Source organism: Sorex araneus, chromosome 2 (genome assembly GCF_027595985.1).
Source record: "Sorex araneus isolate mSorAra2 chromosome 2, mSorAra2.pri, whole genome shotgun sequence".
Taxonomy (NCBI): Eukaryota; Metazoa; Chordata; class Mammalia; order Eulipotyphla; family Soricidae; genus Sorex; species Sorex araneus.
The window spans coordinates 229,471,070-229,497,938 of NC_073303.1; the positions used below are offsets into that span (position 1 = coordinate 229,471,070).

Sequence of the window (26,869 nt, forward strand, 5' to 3'; positions counted from 1 at the left end):
TGAGTCTTTATTTTTAAATTATTTTTATTATTTTATTGAATTACCATATGGAAAGTTACAAAGCTTTCAGGCTTAAGTCTCAGTTATACAATGCTCAAACACCCATTCCTTCACCAGTGCACATATTCCACCACCAAGAATCACAGTATACCTCCCCCGCAAACTTCTAAGTTTCTTTTAATAAAAAGTATTTCGACTTACTGAAAATACATACACTTAACACAGTAATATAACTCCCAGGAACTTGATCTTATCTTTTAGGAAAAGGCTTATCTTTTAGAAAATGAAGAGAAGGGAACAGTATGACAATAGTAAGTGGAAATGATTGCATTGGATAGGAACTGAGTGTTTTATTTATTTATTTATTTAGTTATTTAAATTTATTTTTTAATTAGTGAGTCACAGTGAGGGTACAGTTACAGATTCACACAATTTCCTGCTTGTTTTTCCCTCATGCAGTGTTCGAGAGCCCATCTCTCCACCACCAATTAACCCAGTATCCCTCCCACCCCCCAATCCCATCCCCCCACCCCACCCCACCTCTGTGGCAGGGCATTCCAATTTGGAACTGTGTTTTAAAAAATAGGTAAAGGGATATTCCTGATAACCTTTCAGTATGAGAGAGAGGTGAGGGGGAAGAGGGAAGAGTGGAGGGGAGAGGAGAGAGAGAGGGGAGAGGGAGAGGAGAGAGAGATTCCATTCCCAACCCCAGTGAGAGTGTGCAAGCACTGTAACTAAAACATTGTGACTATCCACAGCCTGGGGCATCTAAAAGATGTGTGACTGCCCAATGAGCACTACAACCAGAATGTTCTCAAATACCACAGCTAAAGAATTCCAGTCATACACATACATGCACCAAGGACAAGTTTGTGAGCATTGCAACCCTGCTGTTATTTCTGGTCATATCAACAGAAGGAAAGGAAATGTTTATGGGAGAGAAAAAAGACATTTTAATTAGCAACAACAACAATAATAATATTTGTCTCCCAAACAGTGCTGGGGGCCACTCTGATATTCGGTCAAGGTTCAGTATTGCAGTGATGATCAGCCTAGCAGTGCTGAAGACCAACAAGGCAGGACCAGAAGTGCTCAGAAGCCTCCAGGCCCTCCAGGCTACCCCCATCCATAATGCAAACTGGAAATTGAACCTGGGTGCTGGGGCCCAAACTATTTCCCTGACCTCATCTGCATAATTTTCCCCTGTTTTTTGGGGGGAGGGCATGTACCCCCCAACCTGGCATTGCTCAGGGCTTATTCTTGACGGTGCTTAGGGATCACTCCTGGTGGTGCTTTCTGGTCCTGGGGATCAGTCGGGGTCAGCTGTGCAAGGCAGGTACTCTGCCTACTGTACTATCTCTCCGGCCCCATTTTCTTAAAAGTTCTTTTTTCTTAAATCATCAGAAAACTTTTATTAAAGTTGATATATCTACTTTGCAGAAAGGTGTTCCCCATACCTATTCCACTTGCCAGATATAGGATCTCTTCCTTTATAGACTATGAAGTAAAGTGGAAGCAGCATGAGTTGTCCATTCTGACTTGGTTATTTCCCCTTGTAGTTTAAACCTGTACAACTTACCCATTATACAGTTTATACCATAATTTAGTACCCTATCTTCCTAGAAGATAAAACTTAGGGAGAGTATTGACATATTATAATTTACATAAATTGTCATAGATGAAACAGTATTCTATTTGGAAAATTTATGTAATTTACATAAACAGCTGCTTTTGGGGGGTCTCCCAGGCCCATCGCATCTTCATGTGATTCTTGGTCATGCAGGGGTGATTCCGTGAGAGCTCAAGATGAAGTGCCACTTGGGCCTTGTGATGGACTGAAGACCTTGTTGTACCAGGGACCAAGCCAGGGTCAGCCACTTAAAAGGCATTTGCCTTAACCCTTGTACTGTTTCTCTGGCCCAACAATTGATTTTTTTAAATTTAGAAATATTTATGCACTTTCCCAGTCTTATTTCTGAAAATAATTTTATTATCTTTAGAACCACTTTTAAAGGATTAGTGTACAGCTTTCTAATATTCATCAGCCTCACTTTTGCCATAATTTCCTTAAGTTTTCTGAAAATTTTATCCCAAATTGTAAGTACCTATTTTCTATTTTGGCTTTTTTTCCTTCAGTAATTCTGCACATGTGTATTCATTACAACATGAACAATTAGTATTTTTTCTTCTTTCTTTAAATTTTTATCAAGATACCATGGTTTAGAGTGTTGTTCACAATAGAGTTGTTTTGGGATACAGTGTTCTATCACCAATCCTACCAGTGTCCTCTTCCCTCCCCCAATATCCCCAGATTCCCTCCCACCACCCAGTCTGCCCCCTTGGGTAGCATATAAAAATTTTACTTCATATTACTTGTTCCAACAAAACTTAAAAGAATGGCAAATAGAATTATGAGAAAATAAATCAGTAAAGGTCAATGTGTGGTGATTGCTGTATGATTTTTCACTGTGCAAGTAAAGAAATTCAAATTGTTCGATACAATATAGTATACTGCCTGTTTGCATTTACTAAGTGCCCCCTCCCCCCTTGGTCTTTATGGCTTGCAATATAGGTACTGACAGGTTATCATGTATAACCTTTATCTACTTAGCCCTCAATTCTTGTCCAGAGTGATCATTTCCAACTGTCATTGACATAGTGGTCCCTTCTCTATCCTAAGTGACAAGGCTAAGATATTTTACAGTCTCCATGAAATAGACAAAATCTACAAATGTAAATTTAGTAGATGTGAAGAGAATTTTAAAGTTTTTAATGGGGAAATATAAGTTGACCTATAAATGTAAAAAAGTGTTGTATCCTAAGTAAGGGAAGATTAGTTTTATATCAGCAAATATTATAGATGTTATTTAAGTATCTGCAAATAACTTTTGCAGATACTTAAATAACATGTATTTAAGTATGTTATTTAAGTATCTTATTTAATAAGGGATTACAGAAAAAAAATCTCCAGGTGTTGATAAACTGATCAGACTTACAATAATCAATAGAAATAGATGCTAGTTCACGATTAAAAATATATGAAAATCCTTTTGCAACTAGTAGTAATCTAGTGGCGAACAGAGACGAACTCAGTGCCACATGTTGAGAAGTTTGTACTCTCCTTTAAAGGAGCTCTTTTATAGCTTCTTGCAAAACTGGTTTAATTAGGGCCATGAATTCCCCAAACTATTGTCTGTCCATGAAGTTCTGTTATTAGTTCTTAATATCTGAATGATAGTCTAGGTAGATAGAGTTCTTGGTGAGGTATTCATTTTATGCAGTGTTTGCACTATATTCCTTTTTTTTTTCTGGCTCAAATTCTCATTTGGTAGATTTGCTGTAAATCTTATAGGCTCTCCTTTGTGCTTAAGTTCCTTTTTTCATCTTGCTGCTTTCTGCATTATGTTTCTCTATTTGCCTTTTGTCACTCTGAGTACAGTGTGTCTTGAAGTTTCTGAGTCTTTTTACTGAAACCCTTGAGGCCTCTTGGATCTGGGGTCAGGCGCACACCCTCCCGTGGCTCACCTAGCATCCTGAAAATTCTTTTGCTCTTAATTCTATGTAGTAGGATTTTTTTAAAAATTGTTATATTGTGAGTGCTTTCAGATAATCAGTTCTGGTTATTTGCAAATTCAGAAAGGTCCCGAGTTCTTTGTTCACTTAATTTGGTAGCAGCTAGCGAGATGGCTCCGTGGGCACCACTGTCCCAGCATCACTATGTGATCAGGCACAAATAAAAGGCCTGGTACTGTCAAGTGGCCCCTCCAGCCCTCGGCACTGCTGATGAAGGACCTAAAGTAAATAGTAAATTTTGCTTATTATATTCATACCTTTCTTCTTTGAGGGGTGGGGGGTTTGGCCATACCAGCAATACTGGTATTGATTTCTGTTTTGCACTCAAGAATTAATCTGGCAAGGATCGGGGGGATCATATAGAATGCTGGGGATCAAATCCTGGCTGTATGCAAGGCAAGCGCCTTACCAGCTGCACCGTTGCAGGGAGTGGAATCTTCTGTGTTACAGTATTCTTTATTTTCAGTGTAACTTCAGTACTTTAAGTTATGATGTAGTGTGATCATTACTTGTTCTGCCTTTCCAAATTTCTTCTTGTTTATGTTTTTTCATGGAGGGGTCGGGAGTGGAGGAGGACTAACTTCTCAAGTGATGTTCGGTATCCTAAGGCTGTGGTGCCACATTTCCCAAGCAGTGCCTGAGGACCTTCTGGGCCGTAGTCTGTGGGGCTGGGCATCAAACATAAGTTGGGCACATGTTAGGCCTAGTTGTACTGACCCCGGATTTCTTCTTTTGGCTGGATTTTAAGCATTTTGGAAAATCCTCAATTTTTGTATTTGTCTTACCAACTATTTTCTCAATTGTAAAATATATTTTTAAATTATTTTTAAACATTGATATGTACTATTCATTTGCAGTACTATAAAATTTTAGGAGCAATTTTATGCCTCACTACATCCCCCTCTCAAAGTAAACTTTAATGTCCATCTTGCAGACTAGTTCTTACTAGCTAATATCTTTAGGTTTCTCTGTGGTGGGAGACTAGGTGGTATTGGAGATTGGTACCACCTTTGAGCCACCACCTTGGCGCAGGTTTTATTTACTTTTACTCGAGACACTGATTCACAGTGCTGATAATGATAGGGTTTCATGTACAATGCTTCAGCACCACACCCTCCACCAGAGTGTTTGCTTCTCTCCACTATTGTTTCAGAATTTTTATTTATTTATTTAAGAATTTTTATTTTTTACCATTGAATTCTTAGAGGTAACCTAAAATGTACTGAGACCCTTGATCCTCTTGCTTTTCTTGTGTGCTCTAAGACCCCACTTTTTCGCATTTGTTGATCCCCGTAACAATAGTTTTACTATGTCTCTGCTCTGCTTATCATCTCGCTGAGTGTGGGAATTACTGTTATTTTTCACACCCCCCCCCCCTTTACTTACACTACTATGGGGCAGGGTTCTTTCTCTCCGAATTACATTCCCAATCCTTAACACACAATTAGGCATGTAGTGTGTGTTCAGATACCAAGAATATATTTTATGTATGTATAATTCACTGTCACTTGTCTGTGATGATAGGTGAATTGATTGAATCAGGGGTTTCTTCTTCTCTCCCAATACTCTAAAGTCTCTCTCTCTCTCTCTCTCTCCCCCCCCCCCCCGCCCCGCCCATGGACCCGGTCCTGTGATGTCCCTTGCCTTTCACCCCTACCGGCCCCCCCCCACCCCCACCCACGCCACAAGGGGTCATTCCTCAGCACAGAGCCAGCATAGAGCCAAGAATAGTCCTTAAGTGTTACTGGGTATGACCTCAACACCTGCACCCCCACCAAAAAATTAAACATTACAACATATTTGTAAGGTTTGGAGGGAGCGACAGCAGGGCAGACAGGGCACTTGACTTATATGCAACTGATCCATGTTTGAGTCCTGACACCCCATGTGGTCCCTGAGTGCAGGAGCCAGGAGAAAGCTGGGTGTGGCCCAACTAAAAAACCAAAATAAATGATAAAAGAAATTAAAATAAAAGCATCTTTGTGTATGTATTTTTGCCTTTCCATAAAGGAAAAGGAAAGAAAAGCAAAATCACAGTCAAATGTGAACCACAGAAATAAGTACTTAGAAAGATTACTTTCCACCTACAACATTTAACACTTTAGCTTTGAGCATTCATCTTTTTTCTCTGTCCCCACCTAAGTTCATTCAACTATTACTGTTATTGTAACAGTTTTTCTGTGCCAGGGATTGAATTCACACATGCTAGGCAAGTGCCCTAAGAGTGATATTGCTCGAGAGCCTACATAAATTAATACCACCCTGTGGGGAAAATAGGACTCAAAATACTGTTTTTTCTTTCTGTCTTTTTTTTTTTTTTTTGACGTGCTCAAACACTTAGTCTCTGTGCTTAGTAGAGGTTGCATACTTCAGTGAAGTGCTTATTCACCCCTGATTTCTACCCATCTGCGCAACTATTCCAAGGAAAGTTGGGAGGAATGGGTTCCAGCAGAACAGCAAGAAGTACAGAACTGCTAGCCTTGGGGACTCTGGGGATGAATGGTTTGGCTAAAAGAACTGTCACAGCCCGTTTTAGCTTCCTCACCATCATACCCACTAAAACTGATTTCTACATTACAGTCTAAATTGACACGGGGTAGACCTTTAGGATTAAATTAATTTATATCAAGTTAGAAGGCATCCACTGCTAAAGGCTGGGGTGTCTCCTAAAATCCCGTGTGCTTATTCATGTATTTTGCACCCACGTTTTAGGCATTCTCTTGGATGCCAGCTGGGATAGCTTATAAGGGGGCTGTGTTATATGTTTACAAGTGGTTTTAGGGCTCTTGGACTTATATAGCTTTGATGAAAACACTACATTGCAATTGGGCTTTGTGCAAATTAGGAAGTTTTGTGATTTTCTGAAATAAGGTATGACATATAATCTTTGTGCCTGACTGACAGTGGTGCAAACTCTGATCTTGACCTTTCCTTGGAAGTTGAAGAAACAAGTTTTTCTTTCGTTACCACCTTCTTTAAAAGATTGAAGATTAGGGGCTGGAGCGATAGCACAGCGGGTAGGGTGTTTGCCTTGCACGCGGCCTACCCAGGTTCGATTCCCAGCATCCCATATGGTCCCCTGAGCACCACCAGGGGTAATTCCTGAGTTAGGAGTTAGAGCCAGGACTAACCCCTGTACATTGCCGGGTGTGACCCAAAAAGCAAAAAAAAAAACAAAAAATTGAAGATTAAAGAAAAAAAAATTTTACAGGGATTAGGAGTGTATTGAATAAGACATACCTGTAATATTATTTAACAACAATTTTTTTGTTAAGTGGATTGTTGTACATTAAAGGGATTAATCATAATCTGTCATAGGACTGTTTCTTTTCTGAGAATTATTATTGTGCATTAAGCAGGAGGACACCTTTTGCAGTGCATAGGTTAAACCTGGATCCTCACACTTTTGAGGGTAATGCTTTTCTGCTGAATTTCACCCCTCGCCCATTAGGGCTTTTTGGGGGTTTTTTTGTGTGTGTGTGTTTGTTTTGTTTTGCGGCCACACCTGGCTCTGCACTCAGGAATCACTCTTGGTGCTTCTCTGGACCATATGGGATTATAGAGTTCAAATATTAGCCTCATGGAAGGCAAGCACCCTACCCACTGTATTGTCTTTCTAGCCCCAGGAGGACTTATAATATTTTTAAAAATTTTAATTGAACTTTGTTTTTATATAGTTGACAATAATTGATTACAATAAGTGATTACATTCAATATTCCAACACTAATCCCATCACCATTACACCTTCCCACCGTCATATTTTGAATTATTCCACCCCAGCCCCCAAAGCCTGCTCCCAAAGCAGGACCTACATAAGTTATTTTGTATTGCTTGTTATGAATAATCCACTAAAGATGGTCCAAAAAAGTTTCTTATAGGAAAATGTGTGAAGATTGTTGTATCATCCTGGAGCCATGAAGCCCTGTATAGAGTAAGGGTTGTCATGGGGCTGCATTTCTGACCACGTGCTCCAGGAATTCTAAGATTTTGAATAGGGTGATACAGCTAGAGTTCACTTTTTAACTGGATGGTGACTTTGGGGTCCAGAGGCATCTCTTCGGTGTGTTGCTTTCTTTTTCTTCCAAGGTTTGTGAGTCTCTGGATCATGACTTATATGAGCTTGTATGTCAGGCTCACACACTCAATAAGAGGATTTTATTTAAATTATTCGCTCTCTTTGGGGAAAGAATAGTAGACATTTTCAAGTATAAGTCTTAAAAAATACAATACAATGGGTGCTAATACTTTATTTTTGGAATAAAATAGATATAGATTCAAATTCTGAAGTTTTTCTGAGCAAGATTTTTGTTTGTTTTTTAATTTTTGTTTTTGATTTTCAGTGGGCCACACCGGGAATCTCAGCACATTTCATTCTCTCCATTTCCTGTCAGACTTTGGAGCTGTTCCTCTTGCCAATCTTGATCTTCACAGCAACCTGGCTTGTCTGGAAGGATTTGTTCTTGGGGATGGAGGAAGTGGACTCATGTTAACCTTGTCCCTAATGAGCTGTGACACCAGCTGCAAAGAGGACAGATCCTGTTGTTCAGCTCCTCTGATGCTGCAGAGGAGCTGCACGATCTCTTCTCTGTGCTGGTTTGTTTTTCCCACTCTTCCTCCCCTTCCTCTTCTGTCACAGCCAGAGTTCTGATTTATGCGCTTACAGTGAGAAGGAATACAAAAAGGGAGTGGGGGCTGAAGTGATAGCTCAGCGGGTAGGGCATTTGCCTTGCACGTGGTCGACCCGGATTCAATTCCCAGCATCCCATATGGTCTCTTGAGCACCGCCAGGGGTAATTCCTGAGTGCAGAGCCAGGAGTGACCCCTGTGCATTGCCGGGTGTGACCCAAAAGGGGAAAAAAAAGGGGGGGAGTGGAAAAGGGGGTTGGGACTAAGAGGGCTGTGCCTTATTGCTTTGGTGTAAGACTTAAACTTCGGGTTGAAGACCTAAGTAGTAAAGCTTTGAATAACATGTATTTCCAAGTAGTTTTTTTGGAGATCATTTTATTCACTCAAGAAGACAGACCATGTATCAAAATAATTTGAATTTGTGTTTTTCAGAAACCTACAGTTTGAAAAGAACACTTTTGTCTCTCTTCTGTCTTTCCCTCTATCCCTCATCACTGTAAGGAAAATGAAACAACATAATAACAAAAACAAAGTAACATATAGAACATTTGCCATTAACAGAAATTACTGGCTTTTTTTTTAACCATTGTATTATTTAATCTTTCCAAAAGCCATTGAAGGTAGATAAATTTAGTGTGAAATATTTTTCTAAAGTATGAAAAATATATAACATTAAACAACATTTTAAGTGTACACTGGAGCAATAGCACAGTGGGCAGGACATTAGACTTGCACATGGCCGACCCAGATTCCATTCTTCCATCCCTCGGCAAGCTACCAAGCGTTTCCTACCCACACGGCAGAGCCTGGCAAGCTACCTGTGGAGTATTCTATGTGCCAAAAACAGTAACAAGCCTCATAATGGAGACATTACTGGTACCCACTCGAGCAAATCTATGAACAAATGACAGTGCTACAGTGCTACAATTTGTTAACATTAAGTATGTTTACATTGTTGTGAAAGAGCTTCAGAGTCAATTCATCTTGTGACTTTGAAACTAAATTCATTAAATTTGGGGAAAAAATTATCTGGTAAGTCGAATCTTGTTAATAGCATTAAATTGCTTTCTTGTCCTTATATTATTGGCTATATTCTTTTTTTGTGTGGGGGGGGTTCATACTCTGCGATGCACAGGGGTTACTCCTGGCTCATGCATTCAGGAATTATTCCTGGTGGTGCTTGGGGGGCCATATGGGATGCTGAGAATCAAACCCGGGTCAGCCACGTGCAAGGCAAACGCCCTACCTGCTGTGCTATCGCTCCAGCCCCTGTTGGCTATATTCTTATGCTGTACTTAGCTATAGGATGGTGAAGATCGGAGCCTGTTTTAATTAGTATGCCTTGATTTTCCCACTTGATAAAACTACTGAGGGGGTTAGCAGTTAAGGGGAAGAGAAAATGTGTCGCTCTTCAGGAAGTTCGTCACTTATTCTTCATTCTTATCTTTACTGATGCTGCATTTCAAGTTCTGAGCTAGAGGGGAAAAGCTCACTGATAACTTCATCCCTCATAAATTTGCTTAGCCCACCTTGTGTGATGAAGAGCTCACTTGTCTTCATGAATCAGTAGTCACCTAGCCTAATATCAAAGAAGTACAATTTAAAAAACTATTTGATATTTTGATGGGGCCGAAACAGTAGAAAGCTTGTCTTGTGGTAGAACACTTGCCTTGCACATGGTCAACCCAGGTTCTATCCTGACATCCTTCGTGATACACCAAGAACCACCAGGAGTGACTCCTGAGAAGAAAGCCAGGAGTAAGCCCTTAGCACCACCAGTGTGGCCCAAAACAAACCCTCCAAAGCACTAATTGATATGTCAAGACCTATTCTCTTGCTGAGTCTTGCATTACTGTATTCCATGGATAAAATGGTAGTTAAGGGAAAGGGTTGGGTTACATTTATAAACAACACAGTTTACCACTCAGTATGTGAGACCTTTGAGGGACAGTTCAAGTGTGCTCAGTCTGGTTGAAAAAGTTGATCCAATACTGATAGTCTTTCTTTCTGTGTAATAACCTTCTTTGTTTCTAACCCATTTGATAAGTATCTCCCTCCTGAGGAGCATTGGAATCACCAGGGGTGAGGATGGGGAGGAAAATAGTAGCCTTAGATGCGATTGGAGGCACTTTCTGTCTGATCATTAAATAAAGTACGTTGGGGGTGGGGGGATTATTTTTTTTCTCCCAGGAGGGACTAGCCAGGTAAATTTGGAAAGCCTTGTACCATCTCAAACCTAGATCTTTTGGAGACAAATTTTTACCAATCTCATTTAATCTGTCCATTAATTAGAGTAAGATTGAACATGATCATTTGGTTTTTTCTATATATGGGGAAGGTTGGGAGGGCTCAAAGGCAGTGTTCAGGGGACCTGGATCACTCCCTGCAATAACTGACTCAGCTGGGTGGGCCTGATGGTTTGGTACTGGGGGTCACCAGGCCATTTTGGCCACGCTCAACAGGCCTGGGTCATGATGCAGGGATCCAACGAGGGCCTAGTGCGTGCCAGAATATCACCATCTTCAGTGCTTCTCTCCTGTCCAGTCTCCAGCTTCCCAGTCGTTATTGGCATTTGAAAAGAGAAAGAAAGAAACAGCAAAGTGCTGGAGAGACAGAACAGGGAGTAAGGCCTTGAGTGTTACCAACAAAAGTTTGAGCCCCAGCATCACATATGGTCACCTGGAGCACCACCAAGTATGACCCAAAATCCCACCAGAAGGGGCTGGAGAGATAGTACAGAGATTAAGGTGCCTGCCTTGCATGCAGCCAACTCAGCTTCAGTCCCTGGCACCACATACAGTCTCTTTAGCTCTGAACACTGACGGGAGTGACCCCTGAGCACACAAGGAGTCATCCGGTCCATCGTCGAGTGTAGCACAAAAGACAAAAACAAAACCTACTGAAAACCAAAGATGAGAAGCCAGACGAAGGTAAAATAAGTTACCTCAGAGTTACTTGAAAGTACTTGACTTATTATACATACCAATTCATGTTTCAAATAAATTTTCCATGAATTTTAAGGTGAACAGTTTTTAGACCTCTAAAATAAGTTCTCAACTTATTTGGCCCCTTTTCAAGAAAATAAAATCACTCAGAACCACTCCCCCTAGAACTTTATGAACATCAGAAAATGTCCCCATAGGGGCAAGGAAAAGTGGATGGACAGTATAAATCATTTGGGAAACACTGCTGTAGACAGTTGTCTTACTAATTTTGATTTCTGTTGACTGTTGACTTGTCCTGTTGACAAGATATTAGAAATTCAACCATAGAAAACTCATAACTTACATGTCATGCATGTAAGTAAAATGTGGGCCTAAGTAGAATTCCCTCCCTCCCTCCCTTCCCTTCCCTCCCTTCCCTCCCTCCCTCCCTCCCTCCCTCCCTCCCTCCCTCCCTCCCTCCCTCCCTCCCTCCTTCCTTCCTTCCTTCCTTCCTTCCTTCCTTCCTTCCTTCCTTCCTTCCTTCCTTCCTTCCTTCCTTCCATGGGGTAGGGGTGGGGAGCAGTTACTCCTGACACTGCACTCAGGAATTACTCCTGACATTGCTAGGGGACCATATGGGATGCTGGGGGTCGAACCTGGGTCAGCTACATGAAAGGCAAACACCTTACCTGCTGTATTGTCACCCTAACCCAAGGTCTTAGTTTTGTTTTTTTTTTAATTAAAGCTTTTACTTTAATTTCAACTTTTTTGATAGATGTTTGGGAATAGTAATAAGATATTGTTTGGAGAAACTTTACCATTATGTGTCTTTCTTTTTAAAAAGTAATTTGTAAATAGGTCTCTTGTTAGAAATTACACTTTTTTTCTAACGATTGACTTAGTTTTTCTACCAGTGGTGGCAACGTCGTGGGTTGTTTTTTTTGTTTTTTTTTTTAATTCGGAGAGGTGTTTGTGGTCATACTCTGAAGTGCTCAGGGCTTCCTCTTGGCCCTGTAATTAGGGATCGCTCCTGGCAGGGCTTAGGGGAACCATATGGAGTTACATGGATTGAACCCAGGGTGGCCAGCTGCAAGGCAAGACCCTACCTGCTATTGTCTCTCTCCCATCCACCAAATACTGCTTTTAAAATCAGTTGTTACAGTGACTTATCTATATATTTGGATTGCATCAAATCAGTAAGTTTCAAAGAGGTTTCACATCTATATGCAGTAAATGTAAATTCTACTCAGATTTGCAGGAATTGATGATTATCATACATTAAAGCTAGTGCTTTTAGATAAATAAGAGGTTTTTACTTTTTTGAGATTATTTATATTTGGGGTTTGCAGTGTATATTTAACTCAGATCTTTTGTGTAAGAAATGAGTTTTCTCATTTTAGAACATTTTGGGTTTATGACAATTTTCTTTTTTTTTTCTTTTTTTTTTCTTTTTGCTCTCCCTGACCTCACCCTTCGTGCTGTCAGAATGATTTCTCTTGAGACAAATCTGATTGTTTCACTCTCCTTCTCCACTTTATTGCATATGAAAATAAAATCTGTATGTTTTATGTGGATTTCAAAAGAACTCAAAAAGGGACTTAACCTATTTTTTGTTCACTAATCTGCACTTTGTGGTTTGTTTGGGGCTTTTGCCCTCTACGTGCTGTGAGCTTCCACATACTCCTCATTACCTGGTATATCTACAGCGGTTCTCCCCTCGGTGTACTTCTTACCTCCTCAGCAAAGTCTCACTGTAGTCTTTACTCAGTTTCTCTGATTTTTTTCTTTTTTTTTTTTTTTTTTGGTATGACCTTGAACCTTTATCACATTTTCTCATAATTCATGGCTGTAATTTAGTAAAAATGCTTGGTGTTCTGCACCAGATTCTACTCATCATGAACAGCAGTGAACACAGTAAAAAATAAAATTTCCCGCTTGGGCTTACATTTTAATCCTCTTCCATTGCTTCCCTTTATGTCTCCATTTTATTTGTACGTAAACATTTATTAGTTCACTTTACTGTTTCTATTGTGTGAGAGAGGCTTCTAAAATCTCAGGGCTAGGACGAATGGAGACATTACTGAGACCACTTGAGAAATTTGACGATCAATGGATGATGATGATGATGGTGGTGGTGGCGGTGGTGGTATAGAATTGGTGAGCAATATATTTGGTGGATTGGAGTTGGTCATTGGGCCACATGTGGCATTGCTCAAGGTTTACTGTTATCAATGCTCAATTTACGGAGCCATATGAAGTGCCAGGGATCAGCTACTTTAACCTTTGTACTATCTCTCCCAACCCTGTATATATATTTAATTTAATTTCCCAAACTAATATTTTTTGGTAACTTCCATGCTTTAGTATAGTTAAGTGCTGGGAATAGGTGGAGAATGTTCCTCTTCTATAGCAAATATGAGGAGGAGGTGAAGGAAACATTTTGGGTTGCCTCCCAGCTGGTGCTCAGGATTCCTTCTATAGTGGCTCAGTTTGTCTCACAGCACCTCTCTATCAAAGTATACTACAGTAATCTTCTAAAGAAAGGCCATCAATCTTTAGTAGCGACTGTCAATTTTAACTCACATTACTCTTCCATCATGGCATTGCCTGGCAAGCTACCCGTGGTGTACTCGATATGCCAAAAACAGTAACAACGACGGTCCTCATTCCCCTGATCCTCAAAGAGCCCCCAATATGCCATCAGGCTACACAGTACAAAACAGGGATGAATGGAGACATTACTGGCGCCCGCTCGAGCAAATCGATGACAGTGGGATGACAGTGCTACAGTGATACTCTCTTCCATGACCTACAAAGCAGTTAAACTAAACCTGATATCCCCCTGGTGCATTTGCTCATGGGGTTGCCGTACCTGGTTAGCCCTCTCCCTCTCACCATTGTCCCCCAAGGTTGCCACCCTCTCCATGTAACTGCTCAGTTCTCCCAGAGCCAGAAACAGTTTCCATGGCACCTTTTCTGTACCTAATGGTGCTGATTATTTTGTAACTGTCTTATCTCTTAACTAAACTCTCTGGAATTAGAAACTCTCTAACTAAGGGCCAGAGTGATATACAACATGGAGGACATTTATTTGCCTTTGCATGTAGCCTACCTGAGTTCAATCAAAAAAAAAAAAATCCCTCTCTGTCCTCTCTGACTAAACTTCTCCCTCCTAACTAAACATTTTGGAAATTCTCTTATAGACTCCTTTCACCCCTTTTGATTGTGGAAGGGGAGAATGTACACCTGGTGGTACTTAGGACTTAATCCTGGCTCTGTGCTCAGGGATCACTCCTGATTGGCTGGTGGGCTGGTGGGGCGGGACAGGACTCGACAGTATACTCACCATTGGGAGTGATGGGAATCCAATCCAGGCTGACTGCATGCCAGGCAAGTGTCCTACTCACTGGTTTCTCTGGTCACACTTGCTATAGTCTTATGTGTGTTGGGTGCCATATAAATATATTTGTTGAGTGAGTGAATTCTGACTAATTATAGATTTTTTTTTATCTCTTATTGATAGGGTCTCCTATTTTTTTTTTCACTTGAATTAGTAAACTGATAGACGAACCACTGCTATAGATGAGTGTGAGAACAAATATTTTCAATCTTAAATCTTTATTGATTTAATTAACATGGCAATTCATTAGTTTCTAGTTTTCAACACAATGATTGGATATTACTATGTATATATTGTAAAATCGTCACACTGTCTTGTTACTATCTCTTATACACACAAAAGAAATGTTTGAGTGATGATAACTATTGTTTTTGAAGTCCAAAGCTCATTAATGTTGTGTTATTTCGGGTTTTGTTGTTGTTGTTGGGTTGGGTATTTTGCTGTTACTTGTTTTGGGGCCATACCTGGCAGTGTTCAGAGCTTGCTTCTGCACTCAGGGGTCACTGCTTGGCTGGGCTTGGGAAACTCTGGTGCCAGGGATCAAATTAGGCCCTCCTCAAGCAAGGCAAATGCACTATCCTCTGTGCTATCACTGCAGACCCTCATTTTAGTTTTTCAGGCGCTACCTTTCTTCTCAGTTGAATCTCAGGATAGTTTCTATTTTGTGTTGTTTTTAACAGCTTTTTATGCTGTGAAGTTTTGTTCTTTTTGGCTTTCCTACCACACCCAGCGGTGCTTGGTTGCTTCTAGCTGTTTTCTCTGTGTTCAGGGATTGAGTTCTGGGCATTCCACATGCCTGTGTACTCACTCTGTTGAGCTGTATCTTCAGTCCTGTATTGTGAAGTTTTTGGAGTTTTAGGAATGATTTTTAAATGTGGTAGAAAAAAATTGTAAATAAGAATAATGTTTATACAATAACGGCAAAAATTTTTGCCGTTATTGTATAGACATCGCCACTATTCAGTATACATTATAATTAGTGGGTTAGTCTTATTTCGCTTGGTTTTAAGTTTGGGAGCCAAACTCTGCTGTGCTCAGGGCTTACTCCTGGCTCTGCGCTCAGAGATCATGCTTGGCAGTGCTCAGGGGACTGTATGCAATGCCAGGAATCAAACCTTGGTATCTCTGTGGTCCTGTGGTTTTTTGTTTTATTTTTGTTTGGTACTGGGGGATTGAACCCAGGATCTCAAACATAGAAATTATGTAATTGATGTTAAGGTTAGAAGTTGAATCTGTAATTATTGAATCCTTAAAACTTCTTTAAAAATGGAACTTGAGAGGGGCTGGAGCGATAGCACAGCAGGTACGGCATTTGCCTTGCACGCAGCCGACCTGGGTTTGATTCCCAGCATCCCATATGGTCCCCTGAGCACCGCCAGGAGTAATTCCTGAGTGCAGAGCCAAGAGTAACCCCTGAGCATCACCAGGTGTGACTCAAAAAGCAAAAAAAAAGAAAAAAGAAAATGGAACTTGAGAAATGTACAGCAGGTAGGGTATTTGCCTTGCACATTGCAGATCCAGGTTCAGTCCCTGGCACCACATATGGTCCCATAAGCACTGCCAGAAGTGATTCCTCAGGGCGGAGCCAAAAATAACTCCTGAGTTTTGCCAGATGTGACCCAAAACCAAAAACAACAAAAAATGGATTTTGTATGCATCACACTGTGAGCATAGTGTACACTTGGAACTTACATGCAGAAGTTAGAAGTTAGCATCATAGTTGAAAAATGCATGCAAGCTTTGTATCACAAGACTTAATAACTTAGACTATCTTAGAACATACCAGTTTGTTGTGAGAGATTAAGGAAAAAAAATCATCTAAAATTTCCTGTTGTCACTTTTTGTCCCAGTAATTTATCCTAAATTAATTTTTTTAGAATACCGTAATAAAACAAGTTAATTATTTGATATTATCTACCTGAACCTTAAGGAAAGCAAATCATTTCACCTAAGATTAGACTGTTAATATGAACATTACCTCACTTCTGTTCAGATGAGTTCTAGCAATCTCAGTTTTAGTAATCTCTCCTGTTTTAGTCAAGTAGGTGTAGTGTATGTCATTAAAATTGTCACATTACTTTAACAGTGTTAGTTACCCCCAAAATAGTGTTTGTTAGAGCTGTTATAGATGTGATTTGCTATCAAAACTGTTAAGTGAAAAATATTTTCTCATTACGTATTTGCTCCTTGATTTTTCTTGCCATTTAAATAAAAAGCAAAACAACTCATTTTAAATTAAGCTCTTTGGTATATATGTAACTAACATTAATTTATAGAGATATACATGAGTTTCTCCTAATATTCAGCTAAACAGAAAAAAGTCTGATACGGGGGCAAAAGACAGTGGGAGAAATAAACACCAGAGGAAGAATTAAATCTAAGGCCAGAGAAATATAGAGGTTAAAGCACTCGCCATGTACCCCCCCTTATCCTGATTCTATTCTTGTCCTTACATGTGGTCCTCTGAGCATCATGTGGGTCACTCCTGAATACCACTGGGTGTGACGCAATCCCCCCCCCCCCACCATCCCTGTCAAAAAACTTTTTAATGGAGTTGAATTCTAGATCATCTTCAAGTAGTGAGGGTGGAAGGGAATGAGTCAAATGACCCACAATACACACTTCTTGACTCTGACCATTTGATTGCTGGGCGAGTGGTATTGAGAACGGTTATGGATTTTAAGAAATATAACTTCTGAATCTCTTTCTCTCTCTCCTCTCTCCCTCCTGTCCCATCTACTCAGGAGTTAGAAGCAGCTCTTCACCGAGATGATGTGGAGTTTATCAGTGACCTGATTGCCTGCTTGCTTCAGGGCTGCTATCAACGAAGGGATATCACGTGAGTAATTCTGGTCTTAGAAAGCCTTTTTTGTAGAAAGAACTCACCAGTCATAGTCATTGAACCAGTCATTCTTATAAACCAGAACTGATCATTAGCTACTACATTAAAAGTGTAGGATCAGTAAGTAAAGGTTAAGTTAAGGTCAGAAACTGAACCTGTAATTAATGAATCTTGCAGATAAGTTCCCAGCCTTGTTTTTGGCTACTTTTATTATTGAGTTTTTTTTTTTATTGTTGAGTTTTTATTATTATCTTTGTATTTACTGCATTCACATAGCTCTTGGATCCATCAACAAACATGCTAAGTGTAGAATTGAGTTTTCATCCTGATTTCATCCTGAGTTTTCATCCTGATTGAGTTTACTGTATTTATTGTTACTTCATGTTATAACTAGAGTTTTCTTTTTGTCGGATCTGTTTCTTGTATTCATAGCAACAGTAGCATAATTTTTATTATTTTTCTCACTTGGAGATTATAGTTTTTGTTGTTGTTGTTGTTGTGTATGTTTTCCGCTGCTACTTTTCTTTGTTGGGCTGGAGTGATAGCACAGTGGTTGGGCCTTTTACACGGCTGACCCGAGTTTGATTCGGAGAGCCCAGCAAGCTACTGAGAGTATGGAGCCCGCGCAGCAGAGCCTGGCAAGCTATCTGTGTGTATTTGATATGCCAAAAACAGTAACAATAAGTCTCTCAATGAGAGAAGTTACTGATGGCCGCTCGAACAAATCGATGAGTATGGGATGACAGTGACAGTGACTTTTTTTTGTTACCACTTACCATATCTCTCATCTTGAACCCTCTTGTCCTGAGGTGATAACCTTGATTCTGTTGTTCTAACTTTAGGTCGGCCATCCATTTCTTCTCTTGTGAGTGAAATCATCCAGTACTTGTCATTTATCTTCTGATTTACTTACTTCCCTTTATTTCCTTAAGGACTAAAGAGGTAGTTCAGTGGGCTTGAGCACATGCAAAGTATGCTTGGCACAACATTGTCTGCAAGCATCCTGAATACCACCTGGCGTGCCACCCTTCCCCCCCCAAAAAAGAACTAAAACCAAAATAGTGATGCATTAAACATTGGTTTGTGTATAACTTTGTGTTACCTATTTTTTTCCCACTGTATTAATATCAAGTGTAAGGGTATAGTTTCTATCAGTTCACATGGATTATGTGTCTGTAGTTTAACGTAGTTCTAAATACAGTTCTAAATACAATATGGTTTTTTTGTTTGTTTTTGTTTGGGGGCCATATCTGGTGGTGCTCAGGGCCTACTGCTCAGGATTTCCTCCTGGCTTTTCTCTCGGGACCCATTCCTAGTGGGGTACTAGGATCGAACCCAGGTTGGTTTTGTGGAAGACAGACACCCTGCCCACTGTTCTATCTCTCTGGACCCAAAAAGCATAATTTTTAATAAAGCTTTCATGCTTAATCTCTCCTTAATTACCTAGTAAATAACTTTCTGCTACGATTTTTTGTTTAGGGGCCATATCTGGTGGCGCTCAGGTCCTACTGCTCAGGATTTTCTCCTGGCTTTTCTCTCGGGATCTATTCCTAGTGCTGCTTGGAAATTTTTTTTCTCGTGGACAATATAAAAGAGCTTCTTGAGACTCCGTACATAGCTTAACCCTTACGCTCCAAATAATGGAGCTTACTAAAATGGCTTTTTCTCCAACTTGGTAAACATTTCATTTGCCGCTGTGTTTCTGTACAGAGTGACAGAGCAAACTGGAAAAGCTGGGCAGCCTGAGCTTTCCTGTCTGGCTCTCTGATGCCAGTCACAATTTTGGGGTGTTTGTGGTTTGTTTTTCTCTAATAAAAATAGACATGATTTACAATTTTAGAATTCCAGAAGTGCACGACTGCAAAAGTGGCTGCACCACCTCTCATGATATTCATAATAAGCAATAGAAAATAAATTAACTAGCATCTGCCCCTGGCAGGTAGGCTTAAATGGTAGTGGGAAGTTGTAATGGTGGTGGGATTGGTGTTGAAATATTGAATGTAATTAATGTGAACAACCTTATGAAAATACAAAGTAAAAAACAAAATAGACTCAGTAAACCCACTTAAGTTGTCTATTAGGGAAAGTAGCCCCAGTTTATAAACTTGTAGTTACAAGGTAAGAGATTTGATGAAATATTTTATTTTGGTTAGGTAGGGCATTTTTGGCTCTGGACGAGGGTGGGGGGTGAGACCACTCAGTACTGGGGATTAAACCCAGGCTTCCCACATGTAAGACATGACTGTTTGAAATATCTGGCCAGAAATATCTTTTCCCCCCCAGTTAAAATCTAGTTAGTGGTGATTTTAAGCACACTTACTCTCTCTACATTATCACATTTTATTTTTTATTATAGTTTTTTCCCTTATAATTGTGATTGTCATGACTAGAGAGATAATACAGGGTTTGAAGTGCTTACTGTTCATGTGCCCAGCCCCAGTTTCATCCCTGCCACCATATATGGTCACCCAGGCACTTCCAGTAGTTGACCCCTGAGCACTGTTGGGTGTGGCTCAAAAACAAAAACCAAAAAGGAGCAAACAAAAACTAAAAAGAATGGTTGTCAAATAATCCATTATGGTAGATGAGCATGTATGTCTAACTTTTAACTTTCGTAAGCGTGCTGTGGTCTTAGAAATAAGAGCTTGCACACCTAGTGAATGATCTCTTCTAATTTAGGTTTCTGGAAGTGTCACTTGCTCCAAAAAATGAGCACATTTTAAAGGTTGAGGCTTTTTTTTTTTCCTAGAGAAGCCCATATTGTCTTTGGAACATATAACTTTCTTCTTACATTTCTCTATAAAAATATTTTATCTCAAAAAATATATAAATTTAAATGTTAGAGAAAAGACCAAGTTTTTTAAATTGAGGACGTTCAGGAAGCTTTCCAACCCCTGGGGCAATTCTAACCCAGACCTGATAGTTCCATGTGAGGACCTAAGCTACCTCCGTTATGTCCACGGGTTTCCAGACCTGGTATCCTGTCCAGTAAGACATGTGCCCTAACCTCTGAATATAAACATTTCACATGTAAACAGCATTGGACTTGAGCATTAAACTACTTCCCTGACACTAACTTAAGATGTTTTAACAAATTATCAGGCTGCTTACCAGAGTGATTGCTCGATTTTACCCTTGAATCATCTATCCATCAGGGTATCTCTTTGCATAACCCTCACATTGTGTGTTGGCCAGCAGGCAGATTAATAATCCTTAGCCACAGTTGGGTTAGAAGGTTTGCTCGTAATTATAATAATGCGGGGCCAGAGAGGGCTCAGTGGACTAAATACATGTTTTGCCTGCCGTAGGCCTGAGTTCATCCCAGCATGCATGGTCCCCTGAGGACTGCCAGATGTGGCACCAAGACAAAAACAAATTTAAATAGTAATGATAATAGTGTATTTAAAATCCCAGTTCGTAGCTTGCAAATACCTAATTGTCTGCCACCCCTGGAGTCCCCCATCGATGGTGGCAAACAGGAGCAGTATCAGCACAGCCTCCCTTATTACTTTCCTTATTCCTTAATACTGGCCGAGACCGAATTTTATTGTCACCTATCATTGTTCACCTGGCCCACCCCTTGTTTTCTTTGCCTGCTTGTCTCCTGCACGCACTTCAATTAAAGTAATCCAATATGGCCATGGGTAAAATAGGAACTAAATCAGCTGAGTTAAGAATTTAGAGATGTGATTGTAAAAGCAAAAAGAGCGGGTGAGTGGTCAGATTTGTGTTTTTAAATTAACAGCCTATGTCAGGATAGAAGTAACAGGCTGATTTCTTAGATCAGAGGTTTCCTAACTTATATGGCCTTTCCATCCCTTTGCGGAGAAATTGTCACTCAGAACTCCCCTGAAAATTGCCTTCTTCATATGAACGTAGAGGCTACTACCAGATCCTTAGAGCATTCCAGAAGACCCTAGGTGGCAGCATTATCCACTTTAGGAAACCGATGCTAAGACAAGGCAGTCTAGACAGGAAAGAAGTGATCATCTTGACCATACAATAAATTGAAACTTTTCTTACTTTTTGAGAAATTTTATTGGGGAGAAGGCTGGAGTAATAGTACAGCAGATAGGGTGCTGGCCTTGCATGTGGCCAACCTGGGTTCAAGTCCCAGCCTTCTCAGATGGTTCCCCTGAGCCCACCAGGAATGATAACTGAGTGTCAGTCAATCGAAGAGTATGACCTGAGCACTGCTGGGTGTAGCCTCAAAACAAAACAGTCACCAAAAAAGTTGTTTCTTCTGTGGCATGTTTAGTACTAGGCAAAAGCAGTGTCCATCTCTCTTTTGAGAGAGGAGAGCCTAGGGATTTCTCAGTGATAAGGTGCCTGCCTTGTTTTGTCAGTGATGCTGTTGTCTTCAGCACACCATAACCAAGTTACCCCAGTGAGCTCTACTACCAAGTACATGCAGTTAAGTGTCATGGTAGCAATAGAACTAAAGGGAGGGGAAGAAGGAGAAAATAAAATTGAGACCAAATGACTCTTTAAAATACTGGTTTGTATTTTGCCAGGGGCCAGGGCCATTGTGGGTGGAGGAAGAGAGTGATCCCAGGCTGTGCTGTGAAGGGCCAAGGACATAGAGCCCTGGGGATTGTGGTACTGTAGATTAAACCGGGCTTGGCTGGAAGGTTTGCAAGTGCCCATGTACTGTCATTACAGCCTCAAATAGTATTCTGTTCTGCTCTTGTATGAGACAGTTGATGTCGGGTCCTGGCCGATCGACCCAGGCACACTGGAGTATGATGCCCCAGAGTCGCCGGACTTACTCCCGGCGGAGTAAGTAGAGGGAGTGGGTAGGAGAGAAGCCTCTGCCCTGACCCTCCGTGAATCGAGGACTCCAGCCACCTCAGAGAAAGAACCACGAAGAGGGGTGAAAGCCGGTGGTCGATCAGCAATCCTCTCACACGGGGGTTTTTATATATACGTTTCAGGGGGCAATCCACGTGTATCACATTTACCTTTTCAGTCTCAGTACAGATATTAGTTATGATTTACATCTCCCGCTCTCAGGGCCAGGTGTATCAGCTCAGGCAAATGGTAACTGTTACATCCCCCATCCTCCCATCCTCAACCAGAGTGCCTGTGTGTGTGGAGTGCTGGAGCAAGGGCTGGCTCTTGCTTTCAGGGGCAGGGGGGCTTGGTCAAACTCTCAGGCTGGCTGCTGAGACCCCAACAAGGGGTATAGGAACTGTACCCTTGTCAGGTCCCTTTAGTGCAGGTAGAACTGAAGAGTTTCATGCTCGAAACAGCGCCGCTGTGCGGAGTGTTGCCTCTCTTGCCCTGCCTCCTCCCAAGCATTGTTACAGAGAGGCCCTCTTTTTTTTTTTTTTAAATAGCTGTCCAAGCCAAATTTGACCCACAGATCATAGTTTGTAACCCGTTTCTAGAAAATTAAATGTTATTATTCTAGTTCCACCAACTCAGTGTGACCTTTAAACTGTCATATGGAAACCAAGAAACAGAATGCCTAGGACCTGTAGAATACAACTTCTTTGTATATATTGGTTGGGGGGGCGAGGCACCCCCAGCACTGCTCAGGGCTTATTCCTAGCTCTGCACTCAGGGATCACTATTTTTTTTTTTTTCTTTTTGGGTCACACCCGGCAATCCGGCAATGCACAAGGGTTACTCCTGGTTCAGCACTCAGGAATCACCCCTGGTGGTGCTCAGGGGACCATATGGGATGCTGGGAATCAAACCCGGGTCGGCCGCGTGCAAGGCAAACACCCTACCCGCTGTGCTATCGCTCCAGCCCCCAGGGATCACTCTTTTTTAAATTTGTTTTTAAAGTTGTTCATGGTAATTTATTACATCCAGTATTCTAACACCAGTCCTGACACCATTACATCATCCCATTATTTCAAATTTTCCCACCACCACCTAATCCTGCCCCCAAAGCACATACTTACTAAGATATTTTGTATTGCTTATTATGAATAATAAGCCAAAAATGATCTAGAAAAGTTTCCTTAGAGGAAAGTGTGTGGAGAGTGTTATATCTCACCCTTGAGCCATTAAGCCCTTGTATAAGAGATTACTAACATGTTGTTACAGGTTGTATGCCTATAAATATATATCACTGTATCACTGTTGTCCATTGCTCATCCATTTGCTCGAGCGGGTTCCAGTAATATCTCCATTCGTCCCTGTCAAGTTCAGGGGAATGAGGCCCATTATTGTTACTGTTTGTGGCATATCAAATAAAATACGCCTTGGGTAGCTTGCCAGGCTCTGCTGTGTGAGATTCTGCATCGCTCTCTTCCAGGTGCTTTGTTTTATAGTTTCTGGATCTTGGCCATTGATGAGATTACATGGCGCCGTATAATCGAAATAGGTTGCCTTCTACATTACTCCCCGACAAATGTGTTGTGCTACTCTTGGTAGATCGGTGGGGCAGACTATGAGATGTTGCTCCAGGAATTATAAAATTTTTAATTGGATAATAGAGCTAGAGGTTTTGTTTGTTTTGTTTTGCAATTTTGAGTCACATCTGTCGATGCACAGGGGTTACTCCTGGCTCTGCACTCGGGAATTACCCCTGGCCATGCTCAGGAGACCATATGGGACACTGGGGATCGAACCTGGGTTGGCTGCATGCAAGGCAAATGCCCTACCCACTGTGCTATTGCTCCAGCCCCTAGAGTTAAATTTTTAACTGGATGGGTGACTTTTGAGTTGTGGAGGCATATCTTCGACGTGTTGCTCTCTTTCTCTTCCGAGAATTATTTGTGAGTCTCTGGATCATGGTCATTAATGAGCTTATATGGCACCAGAGACACTTTGTGGGGTGACCACGCTCTAGGAAACACAGGAGATGCAAGGAGGTTGCCCATTCCTGGCCCCAGGAGAGCCTGGAGATAATCGGTCACAAAACCTGCATACCCAAGTTTTTCAGCAGATTCATTCTCATGGATGAGGCTTGTCCTGACTCTAAGGAGATTGGCTGTGAGCATGGCTACAGTTGTGTGCTGGAGGTTTTCAGTTGCTGGGGCTCTGTTGGGACAAGTAGAGGGACTCTACTTGTAGAGGGCAGGGACTCACCTGCCCCCCTCCGGGGTGCCCAATATATAACAGTCTGACGCGGGGTGTAGAGGCATCAGGGATCACTCTTGGTGGGACTTGGGGACCATTTGAGGGGCTGAAGATTGAACCCATGCTGCATGCAAGGCAAGTTCTCTACCCACTGTACTGTGTCTTTTCTTGTTAAATTCTTTTTTCTTCTTCTTCTTCTTGTTAAATTCTTGTTAATTTTATTCTTCAAGCTCAGATTTGTGCCCTCATGGAGCAGCGCAGTACTCTTTCTACTTATCCTTACTGTCTAGACAGTACTCTAAATGGTTGGTTTTTTTTTTTTTTTTTTCCTTTTGGGTCAAACCCAGCAATACACAGGGGTTACTTCTGGCTCTGCACTCAGGAATTACTCCGGGCAGTGCTCAGGGAACCATATGGGATGCTGGGAATCAAACCTGTGTTGGCCACGTGCAAGGCAAACGCCCTACCCACTGTACTGTTCCTCTAGCCCCTGACAGTACTCTAAATGTACTTCAGGAAATTCCATATAATCCTTTTAACAGCACTGTAACATAAATTACTCTTTAATCCATCTGTCAAGGATGAAGAATTTGAGACATGGGTAGGTTAAATAATGTTCCCAAAAGACTACAGCTGGTAACTGATAAAGGACAGGTTTGGCCAATAGCACTCTACCCCAGATTTCAGTTCTTACCTACAGCCCTATGCTGTATATTAATTAAAAGGGAAATCTTAAAGGTTTTCTGATTTTCCACTATCTAAAACAGAATGTTAGCTCTTTTTGTACTGTGTATCTCTGACATGCTGGCGAAGACTGTGGATTCCAACTAAGAGTATGTATTGAAATCACGAAGAAAAAAATAAGATTATAACAGAATCTAATATATAGTTATTCAGATTTTTGTTTAGCGCATGGTACCGTGTGGTGTTCAGGATCAAGCTGAGTTCCCTGACATGAAAAGCACAGTCTCCGCCACTGAGCTCTCTCTTCAGCACAAAGAGACACGTTTGGAATACAATGATTGGCTTCCTCATTAACTCACAAAATAATATTCTCTAGCAGTAGTATTAATTTCAAATTGCTATCATAATCTTAAAGTATTGATAAGTCCAAATGTTACTTTGTAGCTTGGGGTTTTTTTTGTTTAGTTTTGGGGTCATAGCCAACAGTACTAAGGGCTATTCCTGGCTCTGCACTCAGGAATCACTCCTGATGTGCTCAGGGGACCATATGGGGTGCGGGGATTGTCCCCAGGTTGGTCGTGTGCAAGGCAAACATCCTTACCCTTTATATTATCTCTGGCCCCTGTAGTACTTACAGTATATTATTAAAACATCTGATTTCAGGTCTGGAACAATAGTACAGCAGATAGAGTGTTTGCCTGTCACACAGCTGACCCAGGATCGATCCATGGCATTCCATATGGTACCCCGAGCACGACCAGGAATAATTCTTGAGTACAGTGCCAAAAGTAACCTCTAAATAAGCATTGCTAGATGAGGCTCCCAAAAAACATTTTTTAAGAAGAAAAAATCGTAAAAAATATTTTTACGATAATTGCTGCCCCTTTTTATAATTCAACAGAATATTAGCTTTCTGTTATGTGTTAATATAAAAATGATGGTTTTCAGCCGTGTTTATGGACCATATCACCTCTATGACTCTCTGCGTAGGTGTTTTTAATTCAAGTCTACTATTTAGAAACAGCATTTTTTGGGGCTGGAGCAATAGCACAGTGGGTAGGGCATTTGCCTTGCACGCAGCCGACCCGGGTTCGATACCCAGCATATCCCATATGGTTCCCTGAGCATAGAAGGGGTAATTCCTGAGTGCAGAGCCAGGAGTGACCCCTGTGCATTGCCAGGTGTGACCAAAAAAGAAAAAAAAAAAAACAGCATTTTTGAAGTAAAGGGAACTTTAGTTCTCATCCAACATAATTTGGTTTATTTTTTGCCTGTCAGAAAATTACAGCAAATAGGGCTCTTGCCTTGCATACTACTGACCCAGGTTCAGTCCCTAACATCCTTTACGGTCCCCCAAACCCACCAGCAGTAATTCCTGAGTACAGAGCCAAGAGTAAGTCCTGAGCACAGCCCAGTGTGACACCAAAAAAAAAAAGTAGAAAAAGTTTCAGGTATACATGATTACCTCATTCCCAGTAGTATAATGTTCTGTAATACTTGTCTATAATATTCAGTCTCACACTTATTTCACACTTTTCTGAAACGCCTACTAGTCTTCTGTTAACAGAGAAATCTTTGGTTTGGTTATTTCATTTAGTGGGCTGGAGCGATAGCACAGAGGGTAGGGCATTTGTTTGCACGTGGCCGACCCAGGTTCGATTCCTCCATCCTTCTCAAGAGAGCCCGGCAAGCTACCAAGAGTATCCCGCCCTCACAACAGAGCCTGGCAAGCTACCCGTGGCGTATTCGATGTGCCAAAAACAGTAACAAGTTTCACAGTGGAG

At 41.0% G+C, this 26,869-nt stretch overlaps 1 protein-coding gene across 1 annotated transcript in view; it reads left to right on the top strand.

The window, feature by feature from the left end:
* LOC101546748 (chromatin remodeling regulator CECR2) overlaps positions 1–26,869 on the top strand; it is a 163,741-nt gene that overhangs the window by 65,334 nt on the left and 71,538 nt on the right. The window contains exon 2 of the mRNA XM_055129168.1: positions 17,269–17,363. Coding sequence (XP_054985143.1) covers positions 17,269–17,363 — 95 coding nt within the window. The remainder of the gene's footprint in view (positions 1–17,268; positions 17,364–26,869) is intronic.